Genomic DNA, 24,205 nt, shown 5'->3' with positions numbered 1-24,205 from the left:
GAAAGTTAAGATCTTTTAAATGAAAGACATGAGAAGCACAAGAAGAAATATGAGCTATTGAACCAGGCCCATTAGCAGGATTAAACTAAAATCAGCTCTCTTTTAAGAGAGAGACAAACTGCTTGATGTGCATGTCTTAATAGATACTGTCAGAAAACAGACTGGATTATTCTAGTGTTGTATTTTAAATGATAGCTGTACATGCTGACACACAGACTCAAGCAACTCCTTTAAACAAAATGGAAAACCTTCAGTTATAGAATTATGGCATCCAACATAATGTATAGACTGTCTACAGCTGAAAGGATACTTACATGGCTTTATTAATATTATTGATCCTACTGTTAGATAGCCTGATTTTACACTGGGTCAGAGCAAGGAGTTAGAGTTCTCCGTTACATACAGGGCAATTGGAATTTGCTTGTTTTCTTTTAGGGAAGGAGATGAAAAAAGGAAATTCTTGTGACACAGATAGTCACTAAAATCCTGAGGATGTAGTAGTAGCTCCCCACTGACTAACCCTTAATCTCTAGTTTTCTTCAAGGACATTTTCTTCTGTAGCAGCCTGGGTTTTATGTTCCTAACCAGTTACTATAGCAAAAGGTTGAAATACAAACAGCAAAATCATCTCATTGTGAGAAGCAGATGAGAGGTCTGCTTACTCCAGATAAGACATATGTACTAGACAGCCTCCAATCACACTAGTGAAGTTGAAGGATCTCATGAAGATTCTTTTCTCAGTCTAGGCGTTTGATATGTGCTTTACAAGGCAATTAGCCAAATCAAATCTTGTTAGGACAAGACAAACTATCATGTACTGAAAGACTTAAAAAAAAAAAAAATTGTCCTTATTTCATCTGTGCCATTTATCTTCCATTGTCTGGTTGTATTCTGTAGCTTGTTTTGGACCAGTGTTGCATAGAAGAGACAGTCCCATAGGTCTAGCACCTGTAGCAATTCAGTGGCAATTCCACTTTTGACTTGAATCAGGTTGTTCACTCGGAGCTTAACTGTGGTTTTGGTTCACTTTGTTGGATAGTCTGAGACATTCTCCTTGTCTCTGCAGAAGAGTCTTCTGATCTCCTGGTGGAGAAGTGAAAACCTTTATTAAGTGTCAGTAGAGACTGAGCAGAGCCTAGAGCCTACTGTCACAACACTTTTCAAAGGCTGATTGCTACTGAAATAATTTAGGATCAGAGAGGCCCATAGATTATTATTTAATTTTTTTTTTTAGTCATTTTCAGTGCAGTTTTTGCTTTCCACACCTTTAATCCAGGAGAGCCTGGCAGTGCTGACTGAATACAGAGCACTCATCACTTCCAAGTAAATGAAATAAGTGGGTGTTAACAGCCCTAATATTCACCATTTCTAAAATTCACTTAATTCTCTCAAAAATTCAGCTTAGGTATATAAGACTAAAGAACATGCATAGACCAGTTGTGTTAGACAGCTCCAGCACAGCCTTGCTTATTAAATGAAAGGGGTAACTCACTTCTCCTGGAGATGAGGGAAATAAATTAAAAATCAAGGTATTAATTAGGACATTATGTAATCTTTGCAAACATCTGCACTCCTTAAGACGGTTTCCAAACTCCTGACTGGATGGAAAGCTGCAGCATGTAAGAAAGAATGTACAGGCTTAGAGTATGTGAAACTTTAGTAAGAACTACTGGGGAAAGAACTAACAGAAAACCAACAATAAAGTCTGGCTGCTAGTAAGCTTAAGGCTATATAACAATTACAGGATCTGCTGATCTTAAGGAAAATTTTGATAAAGTAGCCTTTTCCTGTTAGCAGCTTCAAAATTTGGAGGCCACCATCTGGTCTCATCTCAAGACCAGCAACAGTAGCTTGGAGACTTGGGAAAGAAGGCTGGTGACAGAGTTTAGGTATTCTTACCAGAATCTGTAAAGAGTAACAGTACTTACATGACAACAGAGGACACAGAAGCAAGAAAGCCAGCAAGCAGAAGAAACATAAGAACACTTAGGATCGATGTAATGACAATCATGCCTCCACTCCTTCGACCAGGCCAGGTATCAATTTTCGAGGGAAGTTTAACTGGAACAGCATGGAAATAATGTTCCTATGATCTATTTTTGACCATGAACACCACTACCAAATGTGAGAAAGCCGGTGATTTAGGAAAGGTTAACTGATTATGTCTCTATCTGAAGTCTTAGATGATTTATGGGAAACAGGTTTAAGAGTCAGAGTCAGCATTTAGGGTTTATAAGCTTTTCTCAGCAGGTTAGCCAGTATAACAAGTATCTGTATTACTGAGAAATGTCAACAGCACCAGATACCACAACACACATCAAATCTGAGACCACATGTACAAACTTTATCTTTACTAAAGGAATTATTTTGAAGTACACAAAAGTAGAAAAATATTCCACATTTAAATCTGCTAACTCCAATACTGAATGTCTGACAAAAATGTTCAAACTGTAGGAAAGGCTAGGTGTTGCTTATAGAGCAACAGTGTCCTAAGGCAGCACAGCTACTCAGGAGAGCTGAGCAAAGCCAAAGACTTACCTCGTCTGGTTTTGATTGGGTCAGACCAGAGAGTTTGCTCTTTCACAGTTCCTTCTGTGGTATCTAGCAACAAGTATTTAAACCTGTGAGGAGAAAGTGTTAAATTAGGTATTTGAAATTTGATCTTCCTTAGTAGCATTTTTAAGGTACAGGATTAGCTGGTCAGACTTCAGGATTTGTCAAAGCAAAAGACTGAGACCGTCAAAGGTAACAGAATATTTCCAGACACCTTTTAAAAAAAAAAGATAGAATTACTCATGGGAGAGCATTCTGTGCCATGTCATGCACAGTTTGCACTTCATTCCTGTGGGCCTCGGCAATGATAGCTTTCCAGATGATAGTTTTTCCCAGCTTGCTATTCCCTGTTGTGAACAGCCTCATTATTTAGGACAAGTGGTTTTGATTTCCGTATGGAAGTCAAAGGTTTTGTCCAACAACAGAGATCTTTGGCACTTTTCCTCCTAGAGGAGAGACTTGAAGAGACAGGATAACGCTGTTTTGGCAAAGAAATTAAGTTTCCATTCCACAATAGTTTGAGATTTCAAAAATATCCCAAAGAGACAAGACAGTTTTTGCAAAACTGAGAGCCCATAGTGTTTTGTTTGGGAAGCATATTAGGTCTCCACAGAAGATGCAGCTCCATGTGACTACTATTTTTACTATAGCTTTTAAGTAGCTGGCAACAGCAAAACAAGTGTTTTGTGTAAGAGCTGTCATGGTGCCTACGTTTCCTAGACGGCCAGCTTCATCAGGCAACAGGGGTCAGACTAGCCTGCAAGCCACCTGGCCTCAGTGTGAAGTCTCCTGGAATATTAGGGCTTCCTGGAGCTGGAGACCAAGGAGGACTTTGGCTCTCCAGGGAGCCATCAAAACAAAGCAAGCAGAGCCAGATCAACCAACATGAAATACATGGTGAATAATCTCAACATCATTTTCTAGTCAAAATCCTTTTTTACCAGCATTTTCTAATTAGAGGCTGTCACTGGATTACCTACTCCAACACACATATAGATCCAGCAGTTCACACATGGATTTTCCTACTGATCTATGAATTTAACCTGATAGAGCTCACCACTGCAAACCACCTGCAGGGTGCTAGACCAAAGCCAAGCGATCTTCATATAACTACCTTCGCAGCAGATCATTTCAGTTAGGGACTGGTAATTCACATAATACCATCACGAACATTACAGACTCAGTGTTGCTTTCTGCTATGTTTTAAGAGCAGTATTCACTTTGTAAGAAATGAGAATTATACCTGTATGTTGTGTCTGGTGCAAGAGGTGGGTTACAGATACCTAGGAAGTTTGGGTCATACAAACAAGTCCCATCATCCCCGACTCTGAAGAGGTATTGTTTTAGGACATCAGAAACTTTGTTAATGTCTCCTACATCAGCAAGTTTGGGAGGCGATGCACAACTGGGCACATTGAACAAGGCAGCCTTGTAAGGTCCAAGCTGCCCCCCTCTTGTCTGTTGGAAGGTGCTGTCAAGTGGTTTGCTGCTGTTGATCACCAGGGAGCTTATTGCACTTGCTGCAAGAGAGAGGCATTTTAACAAGGCTGTTAGAACTAGTTCAACCCTTCCTATTCACCCTGTATTTATTTGGAAACTTGCACTTCTACCCCAAAAGTCTCAAAAGGGAAACCAAAAATCTGCTGTGTAGGGATCCTACCTTTTCCTCCTTATTTGTTGCTGAAGCTCTTTACACTTGTCTCTCAGAAGCTGGGAAGGATCCACAGCGTATCTTAAAGAAATTCTTTTTTAGTAGGCACCCTCCCAAAATTCCTGTTTTCCAAGGAGAATCTGGTGGAGCAGGGAAGAGGATGGCAAAGGCTGCTCTTCCACCATTCCACACCTGGCTCCAATAAGCATCCATTAAGTCCTGCCATTTCAGATTTGATACTATAGCCAGGGCAGAGCTCCTACATAGTCACAACTCTCCTGTTTCCTGGAGCAGAAACCCTTAGACCTCTGGTCACACAGCACCTGGACCTCCCAGAATCACACAGTATGCAGCCCACTGGGTAGGGACAGCATAAACAAACACAGTATCTACATTTCTGGCCAGCCAGGCATGTCACTGCTTCCAGACAGCATGCCTTAGGAAATGTGAAAGTCCTCACAGCTTCAAACAAAATATGCACCTGCACCCAGCCCTACAGCATAGCTCAGAAGCCCAGCTGCAGCTCACAAAGCTTTCCTGCTGCAAAGCCAAGGGCCAAGTCCCAAGAGATGCTCCCAAGTTCTGCAACTGCAGGTTAAATTTTCAGGCGGGGGAGGGCCAGGGCACCCCCTCCAGCTGTTCAGTACCGTCAGCAGCAAAACAATGGCAGTTTTTCCAAAGCTGTGGTACATTGGGAACTACTTCCACTTGGAAGCATTCTGCTGTGCTCCTGGAGATGAGTTCTTGCAATTGCTTGGTTATAGAAAACTTTTAGCTATGACCCAATGCAAATTTAAGCCTGTTAAAAGGGAAAAGTTTCTAACACAGGTTAAAAATACATCTTAAGGATCAGCGCTCAAGTTAGTTGAGCTCTGGCAACCTTCTCTTCAATGGGAGCCAATCTGCATGAAGGCAAATACTAAGATATGCTCTATTTTTAAGCTTGCTTCCCCAAATAATTATACTTCTCACAGATGGGTTTTCCTGCTCACCCAGTGTCCAACCCTGTAACTCTTAGCCTGGCTCTGGTGATAAGTAAAGTTGGGGTTTGCTGCTGCTGGGTTTTGGTTGCTTTTTAAACTTCACTAGGTAGATTAAATGTGATGGTAACATTAAGAAGAACAGAGAACAAATTTATAATATTTCTTCAGAAATTTGCTAGACCCTTAGCTTTGTAGTATGCTGACACATTTCCATACTAGTAAAGCTGAACATAAGGTGTTAAGAAAATCAATTTCTCTTTAATCTTCCTTCTCCCTGCTCCAGGAAGCATCCAAGGCTGAGCCAATGTGCTTCTCTGCAGACCAGATACAAATCCAAACAAAATTCCTCTCAGTCTTCCAAGTAACAAGTTTGCATCTGCTTGCCTTAAATACAGCAGAAGAGATTTCTCCATATAGAACCCCTTTTGCTGAGATTCACTCATCTGTGTAGGAAGCTTTTGCCACAGAATCAGCATAAGTGGGGTGGTTGATGTAATTTGCAAAACAAAACATATTTGCAGGTATAACTAGACATCACTAGACTTTTATATGATTATAATGCACTTAGTCTGTTTTAGGCTTATGCACACTTGAGTCATGGGACATGTCTCAGGTGGCCATGCATTCACAGCTGTCTATGTTAGCTGTATGGGATGGTGTCCCCGGTTACAGCTTCTACCTGTCCACAGCCACTTCCTACCACCTTGTACATAGTGGCAACAATGAGCAGTGAAAATTTTTAAGACTGTTCTGTCTGCTGGCCAATTTTCACTACCATTCTTTTGCCTCTCCCCAGCAAGATCTCTTCTTTACGCCTCTCAGCAAAGGAGACTCCATACAGCTCACAGGGGAGAAGGTGTGATATAAGGAAATAATTTATTTCTATCGGCTTATGGAGTAGCTCTAGCTGCTGTTCAAAACAGTCTGCCAGAACAGCAGGGAGCAGACAAGGCAGCTCTTGGTCACTGCCAGCAACATTTTATTGAGAAGCAGTTATGAAATTCATTTCATAACTGAACAAATGGACCAGACATATTTGACCACAAGTCTACCATGACTACAAAAAAGAATGAAGTCATTGCAAGGGCTGGCTACCTCAACTATAAAATAAAGTTACCCAGTTTTTCTCAGCAGGTTTACTTAGGGGAATTCAAGCTTTTATGCAAGAAACTTGTGTTCAGACAAAGATAAGGTACTGGACTGTGGACCACTTGGTTTCATTAGCAATATTTGGACAAACATCCATAGTTAACAGTTCTGCTCCACACCTATTGAGAGTCAACTAGCACAGTACTAACACTTGCTATCATTAATCAGCCCCACTGAAGTACTAGTTATTTGTATTATATTTTTTAATAACACTTCAGAGAAAATTCAGACCAGAGGCTCACCTTATACATAGCTTACACCTATAGATTTTTCTCTTTCCCCCCATTCAGATTCACTTCCATCAAACTGTTGGGAGCTGCACTCAATGGCCACATTATGCAGTTATCTTCAAGAGAGGCATAATACTGGATACTCACCCGATTCCTTCATTGCATATAAGTAGATGGCATAAGATTTATTTGGACGCAGTGAGCTGTCAAACATACAGAAGGGTTTTTCTAGAGAAACTGTAGTAAGTGTGGGGTTATTTGCAGCAAGCCGAGAGGCTGCAATCTGAGGCTTCAGGCTTTGATCTAGAAGAGAAAGTTACTCAAAAAAAAATATGAAAAAGTCTTTCTTCTCTTGCCCCACAAGCTCTGACACAAAAAGGAGGATCTGAAAGAGCTAACTACATCCAAGCATAGAAGAGGGGTGTGAACTGCAGATAGGCAGGAAATAGCTTACCTGACCTGTGAAAGTTCGAGATTTGGGAGTTTTGCTTTAATGCAAAATGGGGAACACAAGGATTTAGGGAGATAAGAAATGTTGCTTCTCAAACATACACATCCAAAGGACAGAAGCCAAGCCTCATTATGGAGGAAACTTGAACTGCTGTCTTTAGTGTCCTATGTACAGCTGCCTCCAGTGGCAGCATCAGAAGTTCTACAGTCAGTTCTCAAATCCTTTGGCAATAAGGAGTCCTTAAGGTTTGAAGACCAGACTTTTTAACATACAGAATGAGAGATTTAGCACAGTTTTACGCAAAGGAAAACTGTCTGGGTGAGGCACTGGAAGGAGCAAGTAGTACTAAAGTCTGTGTCAGAAACTTCGTCCCTCCCCACACAAATTAATCCTACCTCCAGTCTTTGAGGAAGGATTAACTAAAAGACTCAGCAGCTCCTTGTCCTTCCCAGCCTATCTGCAGTAGAGTCACTTCAGCAATCTTCCAGCAGAATAAATGTTTGAAGCCCTAAACTTCCCTCCCAACACAGGTCCTAGAGCAGAGTTGACACCCAAGACAAAACAAAAAAAAAAACCAATCCCAAACCCCAACAACATAAGATAATCAAAAAGGGAAGCAATACAAAGAGAGGGACAAGAGAAATGGAGGAAAGACTGCAGATAGATGCCTTTTACCTGCACACAGCTGTCCCAAGCAGAATACTAGCACAACCCAAGCGTTGCACATGCTTCAGCCCTCCAAAAACTTGCCACAAAAGGAAAACCAATGTTTTGATGTAGCTCCAACTGAAGAACTCCCACATTCACTCCTTCCCTGAAATCAACCACACCTGCTCCTTCCCTCAATGTCCCTGTGGTTAGAAGTTACCTGCCCCTTCAGCACCTCTTTATATGCTTGTTGCCCCTCCTGCTCAGGTTTCACCAATCCTCCAGCTAGTATCTGCTCCCAGGTGAGGCAGCTTTGTGGCTTTGATTTCCAGCTCATGGGCATTAGTTTTTCCCCCTCACCTGTATCATTGGTAGGTGGTTTTGCTCTTTACCTTCTTCTGTCTAAAAACTTCTGACATCTCTCATGGAGGGAAAATTCAGAACCGAGTATCTGAACCCTGCATCATGAATGGTTCTAGTTCAGAGCTCTAAATCTGAGAGCCTTAACAGAGGCTAAAATGGCCATCTGAATTATGTTTCCTGGGTTACATCCTTAAAAACATAAACCTCCTGCTTCTGGTTAACCCTAATGCGATTCAAGGTAACTTCATGAAGAGCAAATCACTGGGAAATCTGAATCTGAACTGTTGTATCAAATTGTTCAGCTAAGAATATGCTTGATGAGTAATTGCTGGTATGAATGATCTATTGTATGAAAGCTCAGCTTACAAAATTCTTAATCACCCACTTAAAACAGGCTGAGGGGAAAAAAAAAGTATCAACAAGATTTTACAGAATTAATGGGGCTAACATGATGTCACTGCAGCAACTCTAGGTTTACACTAATATCACTAAAGTTACCAAATGCATGTCCTTTATGGTTATGCCATGGGCCTCAGAAATCTGTTTGAAATATGTAATCAAGTGATTATAATGCAATTTCCTCCCCATATGTGTTTCATTTTGTTTCAAATTCTGCACGTCATCTTCAGTGTTTTTGGTTTGACTTTTCTTACACTGCTTTTGAGGGAGAATATTGAATACAGGAGTTACTCTAGATTTGCACTGCTGTAGAATAAGTTGCATTATTCCTTCTCACTGTACAATGCACTCAAAGCCTGTGCTGGCATAAGTACTCTGGCAAATCAGATTAAGCCAAAAAAGAGCTTACCCTTCTGTCTTTTATTCCTTGGAATTGGATTTTTAACATTTATACTAGGGGGGTTAGTTGTACAAATTCGGTACTGATCAGCTCAAGAGTGAGTTTATCCCCTCAAACAATATGGTAATATACAAACCTGTGAGATTTCTGACTCTGCAGTAAAAGCAGAGCTTAAGAACAACAAGATCTTCTTTCTCCATCATAAAATCAATACTTTCTCCAAACAGTGATTCTTGTAAAATAGGATCCTGAATTCTTTAATTCTTCAGTTGTTTGGGGTTTTGGTGTTGTGTTTTGTTTTTTTTTCCTTAAGACAGAAAATAGGCACATTATTTGCCTAATTTAAAAAAAAAATAGACATCAGGACATATTGAATGGCAGAGAAAAAGAAATATCATGCTTCATGGCAAGCATGCCACTTGCATGTGTTACAAAATACTCTTGCAAGTTTTATAAGAAGGTGCTGCTCCTTCATTCACTTGTTAAAGCATCAAAATGAACAACAGAAAAATAAAATCAATTTTAAAAATCAACAGATTAAGGCCCAGAATCACAACAACATTTTTGATTTAAAGGTAGCAATTCTTGATTTTAGATTGACAGCTCTCAAACAATAAAACCAGCAGTTATTACCAGTCAAACTCCACATGAACTTCTTGGAGTCTTGCCGGGTGAAGAGCTGGCAACTGCTCTATGGGCTACAGTCATGCAGGTGATTAATTTTACAGCAGCCAGGAATATGCCATAGAACTGCCCATCACAAAAAATTAATCACCTTGCAAAGTTTCAGGATGATAATTTTAGCCATTATTTTTCAAGAGGTTGCTTTTTAAAGCCATCATGATTTACCTGAGTTCAAAACCGTCTCATGTTCTGGTGGAATTCAGCAGCCACAATAAGGGGGGATAATGTTGCCTGTGCTGCAGGATTTTAAAATGGTTGGGTTTGTTCCATGCTCAAAAGAATCACAAACAAAGGTAGGAAACTAACATGACAATAAACTCTCTCAGCTCCATCTGTGCTGGCAGATGTGTCTTAAATTAGGACCAGATCTCATCCTTGCTAACATTTGTGTAATCCGTATTATCTCCACTGAAGTCAGGGGAGCTGGTCTGGATTTAGAAGATGTTTCCTTGAATAAACTTAACCTCAGCATAATTACAGTATTCCCTGAAGGAAGCACAAGAGAAGAAATAAGTGTAAATTCCTATGTCTTTGTTTAAGCAGCAGTGCCAATTTTCATGCTGTATGTTGCCTTGTGGGTAATTCTGGAGTAATTTATAGAATCCTATAGAATCCAGTTTGGATCGATGGCTCCATGAGAACAAAATTTGCCTGTATCCTTGGCTTTCCGGGGCTGTGTGTAGCCCATAAGCATCTGAGAAGGAATCATAGAATACCATGTTGGAATGGACCTCAAGATCACCTGCTCCAACATTTCTAGGCAAAGCATGACCTAGGCTAGATGTCCCAGTACCCTGTCCATCTGAATCTTAAGTGTTCAACATCAGGGAGTCCACCACTTCCGTGGTAATATTATGTGGATGCCCCATCCCTGGCAGTGTTTCAAGGCCAGGTTGGACAGGGCTTGGAGCAACCAGGTCTAGTGGAAGGTGTTTCTGCCCATGGCAAAGAGGTTGGAACTAGATGAGCCTTAAGGTCTCTTCCAACTTAGGCCATTCTGTGATTCCGAGTCTATGTCTATTCTAATGGCTGATTGCTCTTATTGTGAAAAATTTTTCTCTTCTGTCCAATCGGAGTCTCCCCAGGAGTAACTTGTAGCCATTACCACTCATCTCCTCTTCAGAATGTAGCCTGAAGCCTCAAAATGCCATGAAATGTATGGAAACTTCCAGGATCCAAAGTCCAAACCTTCTTTACATTCTCAGTTGTGGGTGTAGTTGAGATAATCTTGCATACTCTGCTGTGCTTCATCTCTCTGATCCACTACAAGGGCTAAAATATGTCTGTAGAGACATTAGTGTTTAATAAAGAGATTAAAAAGCATGGTGGTGACATCTACCAGGCAAGAGATAATCTAATCCAAAAGGTGAAAAAGACAAATAAAACGTGGAATCTGTTTTAAAGTATTTTGAAAATCCTCATTAGTTTTCTGCATAGCTACTATTAGTTTGTAATTTCCTGCAGACATCCTGGTGGGTGTAGACCTTGAGGACTGAGCTGAAAGAGGAATAATGCCTTTGTGAATTAATTCTTAGGAAGTATTCCACAAATATAGAATGTCTTGAAGAGAATGCAGAGATGGTTTAAAAAAATTCTGATGAAACAAGTCAATGTTTGTGAGAGTGCTGGATTGTAAAATATGTGAGAGTGAGGACAAGTTGGAATGAGAAACAATGGAAAAGTTTTTCCTTCCATCCAGTCACTTTTCTTCAGACATAATCTGGCAGGAACTATAACCACCTCTACAGCTCAGTCTTAATGCATCATCTGGTCTGCAGAGGTCAACCGCAAGGGAAGCAGCTGTCTACTGGTGTTACAATAAGAGCATCTGTCCGTCTGAAAGTGGCACTGGAACCGAAAAATCTATTCAAAGGAGTTACTAGTTAGTGACTACCAGCTTCAGAAGTGGTTGTTCTGGTGGCTGGTATTGGTAACAGATTGTCATGGGCATTGCTGGGAAAACCGAGCTATCCTGGCAGTGGAAAATGTCATCTAATGGTAAATAATTTTCAGCCACTTCCACACTGTATTTATAAGGCAGCAGATGAAAGGGGGAAATGTCCCATTTATTTAGGGAGAAAACTCCTTGCTGAAGCAGGAGGTGAAATACCTCTTATGACATTTCTTTTTAAGTCTTTCCAGAATACTTCAAGGCAGTAGGAGATTAATATCTCACAAGATCTGCTGCACAAAGGCCACACGGATGCCTGGTACTGGCATCCAGTTCTGAAATCTCTTTTTGTCTTTGGTTTCATGGAGTATTTCTGTCCTTTGCTGCTGCCATAGGGGGCATTCACTTCTGAACATAGAATCTACGCACCTATTAATATGGCCTCAGGATTTATTTTCAGGGTCTCTCTTCCTCCTTTCCTAAGAAAGCACGTACAGAGAATGAATCTTCGGAAGAGGCCAGCAAACCACTTTCTTAAAAAGGGACCAACCGATGTGATGGAGATAACCCCATCCTACATTCACTCAGCACAGGAATGTGCTGAGTGGGGGTCCCATCTGTGCACAGATCGGAGCAGAATGACTCACTGAGCCATTGATTTCTTTAAATTAGAAATCTTTCATGTGTCCATAAGGAAATATGAAGGCTCACTTAGAAAAATGAAAACCTGGAACTTATTTCATCATCTGGTGACAATTAATTTTGTGCAAAATCTGAAAGGTCAAGCAGTGGAAACATCAGGAAGGTTAAAAATAACTTTCTACTTAGGAAATCAGGGCCACACCGTTGCCTAATATAAATTGGCATGGCTCCATTGAGGTAAATTTCTTACGAACAGAAGAACCAGTCCTTCTTGCATTCCTCTCAAAAGTCACGTATAAGATCTTATCACTGCAGTAAACCCTGAACAGTCACAGAACACTGAAACATCTGCAGCTTGGAGGAGCCGGGGTGAAAATGAAAGGCCTCTTTGTTACACAGAAGTTATTGTTTTCTTTGCTGAGGAAATGTCCTACTATCTACAGTTATCTGCTTGAACTTTCCTCTCACACTGTAAAGAGCCACAAAGACATACTTCTTTTTATGAAAGTCCTGCAGTTTGCTGCAGCCTTCTCAGAACTGCCTCTTGTGATGTATCATTTGTGCCAGGCAGGTCAGAGTAGGTTGGTCCCACATCTTTCAACTTACAAAAGGATAATATTTTCCTACTTCAGTGAATCGACTGCTGGTTGAGTGGCTTGCTCTAAACATTAGTTATAATGAGGAGTAATACTTCCGTAGAAGAGGAAGAAGAGAAAGGGTTTTGGTACTTCAGAGTGATTGGTTAACTGTGTAGTACCTATGGCCAAAGTAACATGGTTTTTGATGAAGAACTAAGCAAAGATGGCAGGGAATGGAGTTAATATTCCTGGCCTGTGAATTGGCTGCATTCCCTAAGCTGCAGTTTCTGTTAACTGGCTTTGTGCAGAAGTAACTTGACGGTGTTGGCATGATGTGGGTCAGCACAGTGACCCTTTCCGTGGCTGATGTGAGGAAGCAGGCCTCTCTAAGCACTGGGTGTAATCCCTCACCTTTGTCCTTAGGTTGCTCTTGAGTATTTGTATAATGGAGCCCTTTTAATTTAATCTTACCAGATAAATAAAATTCAGCTAGAGTTTGCAGGCAAGAGTGAATTTTAAAGATATGAAACTTGATTAACATTTGAGGTTTTGAGAATGGTCTCTCTGTGATGGCTGATGAGTAGGCTCTTCCCTCATAAAGATTTTTTTAGAGCTTCAAATACCTCTCTAAATCTAGAGTCCTGAAATATCACTTCATGAAGCCAGTTTAATACTCTTGATACTCAGCTGAACTTAGGTGCCACAGCCATGGTTTTATATGAATGTGAAGTACAACATGAGGATCCTGTACTGATCAGTGTGCCAAATTCCACTGCAGTCAGACCAGGGTAAAAGTTTTCTAACAAAATGGTGAATTAAGTTCATAATGTTGTAATTGAAAATAGAAAAAGCTTTCTGTTAGGACTTCCTTTACTCTCTGAATCGTAACCCACTAGCTAATTCATCATTCCCAGAAGGGCAGAAAGTACATGCTGGTTTTGACTACAGTCTTCATGTTGAGCTGAAATGGTTTATGATAAATTCTGATAGATGCTGTTTGAAGTTAATCAGAAAAAAAAAAGCCCAAACCTAAAGCAGAGCTACTCCTCAAAAGAGGTAGATGAGTTAGATGTTGCTTGGTCTGGATCCTTGTTCTTCAGACAGTATCACAGAAATGCCCCAGTCATTTGCCTTCCAAGAGGTGTACAAGGACCCCACTACCTATAACAAGAGGTAGCCAAAGGCAGCAGCACATGGAAAGGCTGGACCAAATAGAGTTACTGGACTCTGTACAAAGGGGTGCCTATCAGCAGTATATAAAAAAAAAAAAACCAAACAAATAGGTAAAGGCTTTTTCACAGACTCATTCCAGTGATTTAGAAATATTTCATCAGGAAGGCTACAATGCAGCCTGATGTGAACTTATTTTTAAGTATACCGCAGTCAGGATAATCAAAAAAGTCAGATTAGAAAATGCCTATGTGAAGCTACATGGATCAAAACTACTGTGATCTAGACCAGAGATGAAGCAGACTATGTGATTCACAAACTCAGGAATATAGCATGCACAGTTTTATTTGAGAACAAATTTTTGCTCATTTGAAGACAAGAATGGAGTCTGATCTCTAGTGCTGCTTTTGGTCATGAAACAAAAGCACGGATGACTTTGGCACCTCATTTGCTGTGCTGGATTTGGGATTAATAGCAAACATTCATACACACTGCCTGCTAAAGCACATCCCTAATTAAAAACTCCTGAAAATGAGAATGAAAAGGTACTAAATAGACTTTTTCAAATGTGTAAGAGCTTTTCATCCTTTTCTATTCTGGCTGTAGTTCTTGTTCTACCAGACAGGCCAGAAAGGTTTGTTGCTGTCTTCTGCATTTCACGTATTTAACATTTTTTTCCCCCTCTCTCTGTTGTTAAGCATTCAAGAGAAAAGCATAGCTCCAAGAAGGCATTTCTATGTGGTAGAGTTATTAAATTTCCGCAGAGGTAACTCTAGAAGTCCAGCATCCCAGGTCATTATAAATATTAAGTGGCCATGTGTTATTCCAGCCTGAAATATTTTTAAAACTGGGAATGAAGTATACCCAGATTCTCCTTTCATGGCAACTGGTATGATGAATGTGTTACCTGGTGACTGTGTAGAAGTAATAACAGGTAATCAGTAAGTTGCTGTAGTTTACCAGCTTCCAGCTCATCAGCTGAGCCACCTGGGCTGGATCTCCCAGGCCTTTTTAGAGTGAAATGAGTTAACTTAAACCAGTTAAGTTAGCCAGATATGTCATGTTTCATTACACATCTGCAGCAGTGTAAGGGCACATTACACTGCCAATTACTGTTTATTATTTGATGAATGACAAGGCTTTAAAATGGGGAAATTTGATCATTTGCAACTATCTGTACATATCAATCACAAATCAATCCCACTAGAAATCTGAAATGAAAAGTTCAAGCAAGCTTGACTCACTTCCTAGCTCTTCTAGCTTAGAAAAGGATTAAGTTTAGCTTAGCACTCATCCAACCTGATGACTTCATATCAACATCTCTGCTGTTTCAGTGCCCTGACTAGTAGCGGCAAGACTAAGGTAGCTACAAAAATCCCAGGTAAAAGCTCCAAACTTGTACCCAGATCTCAACCAGGTAAATCTTCTGTCCTGATGCTTATCTACCATGCCAATCCTTTAGTTTGTTCACCTACTAGAGGGCTGCATTTAGACTCATGTTATTGACACATTTTGCTCTACTTTGTATTAATCTCAATTCTTCTAATTGCACATCCCAAGAAAGATTGCTTATTACAGATCAAACTTTCTGTAAGTGCATTTATAGCTCACATAAGCCTAACGTCTACTCTTTAGAGTCAGCTCTCCTAAGTGCAATGGATGTACGGAACACAACATAGGTACTTAATGAGAACCATCCAGCAGCTCAGGCATTTGCAGCTGTATTACACAACCATAGTCCTCCTTGGTCAAAGCAATTTTTCTACTAAAAGCTGATTAGTGATACTGACATGCCAGAATTTAGAGAACATTTGTATCACAGGCCAAATGTTATCATGCGTGGCTTTCTACATTAAATACTGAAGTACCTTACTAATCAGAGCACAAGAAAAAACCCAAACCAAAACAAAATAAACAACAAAAAAAAAAACAACAAACCCAAACATTTTAAAGCAAAGCATATAATCTATCTAGTTTTATAAGAAGTCATTGCCACCATCCCAGTTGTATTACCACAAGGCAATACACATCTGTCATCCAGGAGGACAGCATCATAAATCCAACATCATGAACATGAATACCACTTACAAAGCCAAAAGGAGATGAAGCCAATGGAGCTACATAAATTTATACCAAGTGTTATATCTGTAAGTCTCATCCAAACAGTAATCCCTCTTAACTGACCATAGTCCCTCTTGAATGTTCTGCAAACAATGACAGAGAAAGACACAGGGAAGGGACGGGCAGAGCTGTGTTTCTTTTAAAGAGAAAGGTTAGATGAAAGACATGGTACAGCACATATGTGAGGAAGGCAGATTTCTCAGCTTGCTAAGACTCCCATGAAAACTAGCGACTGTCAGAAAACGAACCTCCTTCATTCCAAGAACACAGCATAAATAGCAGCATCTATATAGGAAATGCAAGCAAAGCCTTCCTGAAATAAAGCGCTACTCTGCATGCACGAACCTCTCCTTGGGGAAGGAGTGAAAAAGGGAATGAACCACACATGACAGATGTTCCTTGGTACTGCCAGTATTTCTTTAGAATGGACAGTTGACGAAGAAAGGAGAGAATGGATCTTGCTGAAGAGAAGGTGGGGAGAGAAGGTGGTGGAATAAAAATTTTGAAAACACAGAGATGAGAATCAAAGCAAATCGCTCCATGGTGTCAGAAACATAGAAAGAGACAAAGCTCTCCATGACTAATGTGAAAAAAAAGCCAGCACATACCAAGTCAAACAGTTTTTCTCTACCTATTTGTCAACAAATTACCTTACACATACCTGACACAGGGACTTGCTCTGAAGCAAGTGCTGATCTCCTAAGCAGCATGCCTGTGACTGCCACTGCAGTTCCCCTATGTCCCTTTCTGCTATCAGGGAGCAGAGACTGGGTAAAGCTAAAGCAGTGTTGAGCCTTCAGCAGGCTGTGAGAAAGTGACAGCTCAGGTAACGTTGAATAAAAATAGGGCTGCTGTAGGAAGCATTTGAAACTTACAAAGTGGTAAGATGGTAAAGGTGGTTTTGAAACAAAATTAAAAAAAAAAAAAAAGAGGAAGTCAGGATGGTAATCCACACAAATACTGAGTTACAGAAAATTCCACAGCAAAGCAAGTTGTACGAGCATTCATAGGCAAGGACAAGAGCTTGGAATTATATACATTTTTAACTTGAAGCCACAATCAGTAATAGAATAGAAACAAAACCCTTAAAAGTTACTGGAAATTCTAATCTCTATGCAGTGTTCCTGTGTATGTTATCTAGACATGGCCTGTCCCCTCCATCTGCCACACAGTTCAGAGATGACTTCTAGGTGCTCCACGGCCATCCTTTCTGACGCTTGCCTGTACTCACACCGTGCCTTAGCATTTACCCACCAGCTGGCACTGCAAGTCCGAGGTTTGCCTGTGGCTCGGCTGTGGCCCAAGCTTTGCAGCACAAGTGCCTTGGAGGTCGGGCAAGGACAGTTCTAATGCCTCTTTCCAAGTCCTCAGCTTTGAGATCTGCTTTACTTCATTTTAAATAATTAGTGAAACAGGCAATAGAAAAAGGTTTCTGAAGAAAAATCTAGGATTAAAATGGGTTGAAAGAGCATTGATCTCGGGACTGAGAGCAAATGATTGCAGAATCCTGTGATGGTGACAGGAGAGAGCAGGTTACAAAGTATAACACTGAAAAGCAGGGTAAACAAGTCTTTTTCTGCTGGCTGCAAATGATGTTCCAATGAATTTGTAACAATATGGCATTCAAACTATGTTTTTAATGGTTAAGAAATGATACTACACATTTTTTAATGGAATAATTTACCGATGAGTAGGTGCTTTATGTGAACTATTTGTCATTATTACTACAGATGAAGACCTTGTGACTGTACAGATTTTGTTCACTGACATTTTTACATCAGTGTACCATGCTCTGGTCCGATGATCTGAGCCACAGTCTGAAAGTCAGGATTTTGGAATAATCTCTTTGATATTGGTTAGCTGATAACAGAAGAATATCATTTCAAGACATATTGTAATTACAGTTTTATCGGTGTAAGGGGGAATTCAACATTGTCAGGAATGTAAACACACATTTTGTGAAACTGTATGTTAGAATTTGACCTTTTTTCTTCCACATCTCAGTCTGCTGAGAAATGGCCCTTGTTTGATATTCTTCTGGTTTACAGGCATCCAAGGATATAAACCTAATGAACCATTTCATGTTGGAATTTACACTGTAATTGCAGAATAGGCTAGTATCTCCCAGGAAAAATCACGTATTTTCTTCCAAAAAATCTTTTCTTTGATTGAAGTAGTGACATCTGATCCAAAGCCTCCTAAAAGAAGAGAGTCCTGCATCTTTAAGGATATGACAGTCTATTTTGATTTGAAAGACGTGCACTATTAAAGGTGAGCTGTAATTCATCTTACCAGCATCCTGAAAAGCTTCATCTAAAGAAAAAAATAGTCTGAGGAAAGAGAGATTTTTGTTTCCTACAGGGCATATTAACTGCACTGACCATTTTAAAGCATTCTTTCATCCACCGAAATATTTATGAGTGAAGTTAACATCTCCATTAACATTTAATATTCTCCCTCCCCTCTTGCAACAAAATACTAGATGATGGATGAAGCTATAGCTTGAGGGCTGAAGACACAGGTCTTAGTGATAGCAATCTCTCACCTTTATATAGCACTTTCTCATCCAGATGAAACTGGGCACTAGAGCCAGCTTGCTTTACAAGCTAGCTCAGAGCTCTTGAAATTGGCCAAGTTTACAGTGACTTAAAGAGAATACTTGCTGTCAGTTCTAATTTAAGAGCATATTTGTGTGTGCTCAGGTGTACACATGTTTATTTGCTCATACTTCAACCTAGCCTGCAAGAATTCAGTTCTATTGGCTGGCTATATAGCTCCTTTCAATCTTCCGGATCTTTGAGATCTAAAGTCATTGTAAACCTGGGCTTCTAGACTTATATTTACATTATTTTAATGAAATACAATAATTGCATTTGTATCATGAGTTAAATGGGTAAAAAATGACTTCACATATAAAGCTTAGTTATCTAAGCCAGAGAATTTTTAATCTGTCTTTACTAGAATTCTATTTTGGACATAAAATGAGTTATACAAGCCTTGAATTTTAGGATGGAGGTCTTTCTGGAATGAAATAATGTTCATGATATAGAGACATGGCACAGAATACAAATACCGTCTAAGTAACAGGGAAGGAAAAAAAACAACATTGAATAAGATAAACTGCGTACACTTCTCCATTATGTATATCTGAGGTTGCTGCAATTAATATTTATCTTTCTATTATCTTTCAGCTGGACACAGAAATCCCATGAGGGATGCTGTCTTCACTGTGCAAGTCTCTATACAAACACAGAAGAATAGCCTCTCCCTTGAAAAGCTTGCAGCATAAATAGGTAAGTGAGGAAGGAAAGAGATGTGCACAGAATATAGTTGCTACCAACAAAGAATGATGTTCTTGAATATTGTTGTCCCATTAGTGACATTACCAGAAAAGGCCTGGATGTCAGAAAATGAGGTTTGATCTCCAAATGACCCTTCAGATTTATGGCTTGCTTTAATTCTGATCTCTGAACAGTTTGGTCCATATTTCTCCTCTCCCATGGTAATATGGTCTGTGTCTGTGGGAGAGCTGTGCAGGCAGCATGCTTCTCCTTTCATGCAATCCAACTCCACAATGCCACACTGGAAGACAAGGTATTTTCTCCTTTTCCCCATAAATGCTTTCATTCCAGCTCAAGCTTATAAATTACTCAGATTAGACAGAATGGCTTTACATCATGCATGCAGAGAAACATGCAGGGTTCATAGTCTCCATTTTGTGCACAAGAGACCTGTTTTATTGATCCAAACCTGGATTTCAGGCCTGACCTTATTAATCTCTCTCCTCAGGACCCATCTTTCCTATCCTTCTGAATAAACCCTGCAGAAGGTAGTGATTGCAGGTAGTACTTGCAATTTGCTGGTATTGCGAAGATAAAAAGCAAACAGGAGGTGAAATATGGTGCTGGGAATCTGAGAACAGGCATTTCTAAATTGCCGTCTTCCCACCAGGGGAAGCAGAGGGTCCAGGCCATTGGGTAGAATCATGGTGATGACACAGGTCCATCATCAAGACAGGAAATCAATCCACAAGTCAGGATCAGGTCTGGTGAAGATAATCAGGGTCAGACAGATCCCAGTGACCACCAGGCAAGTCCATGATGATAGAGCAGGCATGAAGTTAAGCCAGAAAGTCAATACACAGGTCCAGTTCAACAGGGTCCACGGTCAGGTAGGAGCACAACTAGGCTGAAGACTAGCATTTCTACCACAAAGCTCAAACACAGGCTGATGCCACAAGGCCAGGCTTAAATAGATTCCTAGGCCAATGAGCAGGGGGTGTGATGGAGACTCCAGGTGAGGCTGGCAGCCACATTAAGGCCTATTTGTACCCTCAGGGCTTTGACACTTCCACAGAGTTGTCTCCATTTACAAAGAAATGAAGAGCATGAAGTTTGATTCATATACTGATATTATTTCTTTTTATAAATGGCTCAGTTCAGAGATTTATAAGCAGAAGACAAAAAGTGTATATTTCAACTGGAAGAAAAAATATACATTTAAACTGTGTGCCACTTTGTTTATTGACTTATAGCTGCCATTACTGTAGGAGTACAAGGGAAGAGAAAGACTATGTCTCCCTTGGAAACCCATATTCAATAAAGTGGGAACATTTCAACACATGTAATTGATTTATACTTCAAGCAAATGAATTATATCTTTTCTCCACACTCCTAAGCTGCTTGATTGTAAAGTAATTGCTCTGCTTTCAGGAGGCAAAGAGAGTTACAGTTCCAAGGCTTACGTCAAGGCTGGTAGCCTCAATGCCACATCAAAGCCACACAAAGGTGGCTGTGAGTAAAACCAGATAAATGCAGTGATAGTCGGTCAGCATGAGCGCTGGCCAACTGAGACAATATTTATGCATATGCAGGGAGTGTATTGATTTAATGTTTAGAAGGTGGTCATTTGATCAACCAGAACTTGTGTTTGTTTGGTGAAGATGAAGGGATGGGGGGCTGTGAAGGTCCAACCAGATGCTCTGGCTGAAGACACTAGCTCTGATTTCTTACTCCGTGTTGCCACCTAGTGAATCCAAAGGTGATTTCATGTCTGCTCTGCATTTGGTGTTTTAGGAGCTTTTTTTTTTTTTTTTCCGTTTGATATTTTAGTTTATTTTGTTTTCTGAGGCAAAACAAAAGGAAAGCCCAGAAAATGTCACCATTCCAGGGAAGGAGTGGAGAGAGCCTTTTCTGGCACATTTTCTGATGTTCATCTATATGGCCAAACACAGGCAAACTCAGGACAGCTCTTAGAAGCTCACAGGCTTATAAATTTTGCCTCATGTTGCTTTAAGTGCACCCTGGATTCCTCAGGTGTGCACCTCACCATTCAGTAGGATCTGTAGTTGCTTCTTGCTGTCCCACACAAGTTTACTCCTCATCAGCCCATACCCCTTGCTTATTTTGGCTTCTTTCTTCCTCTCTGTTTCTGTTCATCCTGCCCTTGCAAATCTTGGTCTTCATGCTGCCTCCCTTCCACTCTTCCTTACTATGAGCAAAGCACCTTCCCCATATTGTGTTTGGGAAGTATCTCCTTCAGTCACTGTCATGTGTTTTGACAGGAGTAATGGAACTCCCTTCTGATCAGTCCTAATTCTGCTCCCTGCCATGGCCCTGAAACATCAGGTAAAGGGCATGATACAAGGGAAACTTCTGGCTAATATGTTAAACTTGTCCTTGGGACCTCCAGTTCCTGAATCTCTTCTAGCTTTCTGTGTGACTTTGGCAAGTCACTTAATTGTCACGTGCCTCAACTGCTCTATCCTGAGAATGCCTGTCGCCCTTATCCTTTGCACTGTGAGCCTACTTTAACAATTAAAAAATGTGGCAACATGAAATAGACATCACAAGACTTGTCAACAGATAGAGAGTATCCTATATCTGATATGACTGTGACAATGTAGACCTTGGGCCCACTGTAGGAGAGGATCTGGTTTGAGACCATCTTAAGAACCTGAATGTGCACAAGTCCATGGGACCTGATGAAATCCATCAGCAGGTCCTGAAGGAGCTGGCAAATGAAGTTGCGAAGCCATTGGCCATCATATTTGAGAAATCATGGCAGTCAGGTGAAGTTCCTGATGACTGGAAAAAGGGAAATATAACCCCCATTTTCAACAAGGGGAAAATGGATGACCCAGGGAATTACAGACCAGTCTCACCTCTGTGCCTGGCAAAATCTTGGAGCAGATTCTCCTGGAAGGCATGCTAAGGCACATGAAAGACAACAAGGTGCTTGGTGACAGCCAGCATGGGGAAATACTGCCTGACCTGTTTGGTGGCCTTCTATGATGGGGCTACAGAACTGATGGACAGGGGTAGAGCAGTTGATGTCATCTACCTGGACTTGTGTAAAGCGTTCAACACTGTCCCACACAACATCCTTGTCTCTAAATTGGAGAGACATCAATTTGATGGATGGGCCACTCGGTGGATAAAGAACTGGCTGGATGGACACACGCAAAGAGTTGTGGTCAATGTCTGGCTGGAGACCAGTAACGAGTGGTGTCCCTCAGGGATCGGTGTTGAGACCGGTCTTGTTCAACATCTTTGTTGCTGAGATGGACAGTGGGATTGAGTGAGCCCTCAGCAAGTTTGCCGATGACATCAAGCTGCGTGGTTCAGTTGATACTTTGGAGGGAAGGAATGGCATCCAGAGGGACCTCGACATGCTTGTAACGTGGGCTGATGCCAATCTTATGAAGATCAACCAAGCCAAGTGCAAGGTCCTACACCTGGGTGGGAGCAATCCCAGGCACAGCTACAGGTTGGGCAGAGAAGAGATTCAGAGCAGCCCTGCGGAGAAGGACTTGGGGGTGTTGGTTGATGAGAAAATGAACAGGAGACGGCTTCAGTGTGCACTTGCAGCCCAGAAAGCCAACCGTATCCTGGGCTGCATCAAAAGGAGTGTGACCAGCAGGTCCAAGGAGGTGATCCTGCCCCTCTCTTCTGCTCTTGTGAGACCTCACCTGGAGTATTGTGTGCAGTTCTGGTGTCCTCAGCATAAAAAGGACATGGAACTGTTGGAACAAGTCCAGAGGAGGGCCACGAGGATGATCAGGGGACTGGAGCACCTCCCGTATGAAGATAGGCTGAGGAAGTTGGGGCTGTTCAGCCTGGAGAAGAGAAGGCTGTGTGGAGACCTCAGAGCAGCCTTCCAGTATCTGAAGGGGGCTATAGGGATGCTGGGAGGGACTCTTCATTAGGGACTGTAGTGACAGGACAAGGGAAACAGGTTAAAACTTAAACAGGGGAAACTTAGATTGTATATAAGGAGGAAATTCTTTCCTGTTAGGGTGGTGAGGCACTGGAATAGGTTGCCAAGGGAGGTTGTGAATACTCCATCCTTGGCACTGTTCAAGGCCAAGTTGGACAGAACCTTGGGTGACATGGTTTAGTGTGAGGTGTCCCTGCCCATGGCAGGGGGTTTGGAACTATATGATCTTAAGGTCCTTTCCAACCCTAACTATTCTATGATTCTATGACACTATATATAATATTCAACCGTCTGCACTAAAACTGTGCATTTGTTGCCATCTGACTTGCCTTCCCTCATTTGTTCCACTATTTTCCTTATGCTTTGAAGTTCTCAAGGGCAACATGGAGTACAGGGTAAGTAAAAAACCCTGCATTTCTGCTCCTTAGGAAGAGTCAATAGACTCAACGTAGCATGACAACAATTCTATTTCAAATAGCAGCCTTATTAATTTGTATCGGCACCTAAGAGATTCTTTAGGAGACAATGCATTTTACAGATTAGTAATTTGATCAACAAAACAAAGATCTCAACAAGGTAAGTATTCAAATAAACATCCCTTGTTCAATTTATTACTAAATGAATCAAAAAAGTACACAAGTGAAATACCCAAAAATCTCAGAAGCAAGAATTCACCCCTTAGAAATGGCAATCATTGATTCAGCTGTATCTTGAAAGGGGAAGGGTTTGGTGCTGCAGAAGTGCTTCATTTAAAAATTGAAAAAAAAACCCCTGCTGATTGAAAAAAGTTAATATAATTAAAGGATTTTTTTTTTCTCAAAGAAATCACACATTAATTTTAAGAGAACAGTATTTCTGGAATAGTATCTAAGAATACATCTATAGTATAGATATAGAGAACATGTAGATATATAGGTATCTATAGATATATGTCTGTAGATATACAGAATATATCTAGTCTTTCCAGAATATATCTAAGACCAAGAGAATTTATTAGCTGAAGTCAGATAATTAGTAGGGGTTTTCATACTTTGCACTTCCAAGGCATTTTAGATCTGAAGGTTTCCATACTCA

The 24,205-nt window shown here is 40.7% G+C and overlaps 1 protein-coding gene across 3 annotated transcripts; it reads right to left on the bottom strand.

The window, feature by feature from the left end:
• Nucleotides 1-162: 162 nt before the first annotated feature.
• On the bottom strand, nucleotides 163-7,902 carry UPK3A (uroplakin 3A). Of its 3 annotated transcripts, none has more exons than XM_062634920.1 (6): nucleotides 7,693-7,902; nucleotides 6,714-6,869; nucleotides 3,797-4,073; nucleotides 2,539-2,621; nucleotides 1,929-2,061; nucleotides 163-1,080 (listed from the first exon to the last, which is right to left on the bottom strand). In XM_062634920.1, exons 1-6 carry the CDS (start codon nucleotides 7,742-7,744, stop codon nucleotides 996-998), a joined length of 786 nt encoding a protein of 261 aa, XP_062490904.1. In that variant the 5' UTR covers nucleotides 7,745-7,902; the 3' UTR covers nucleotides 163-995. The 3 variants fall into 3 exon arrangements, with proteins under 3 accessions (XP_062490904.1, XP_062490903.1, XP_062490905.1); XM_062634919.1 differs by having other exon boundaries at nucleotides 163-1,083; nucleotides 7,693-7,901; XM_062634921.1 differs by lacking the exon at nucleotides 163-1,080 and adding an exon at nucleotides 1,140-1,497.
• Nucleotides 7,903-24,205: the final 16,303 nt, after the last annotated feature.

Source organism: Pezoporus occidentalis, unplaced genomic scaffold (assembly GCF_034315485.1).
Source record: "Pezoporus occidentalis ecotype Australia unplaced genomic scaffold, CSIRO_AGI_Poc_V1 ctg44, whole genome shotgun sequence".
NCBI lineage: Eukaryota > Metazoa > Chordata > Aves > Psittaciformes > Psittacidae > Pezoporus > Pezoporus occidentalis.
This window is presented reverse-complemented; position numbering and strand designations above follow the sequence as displayed.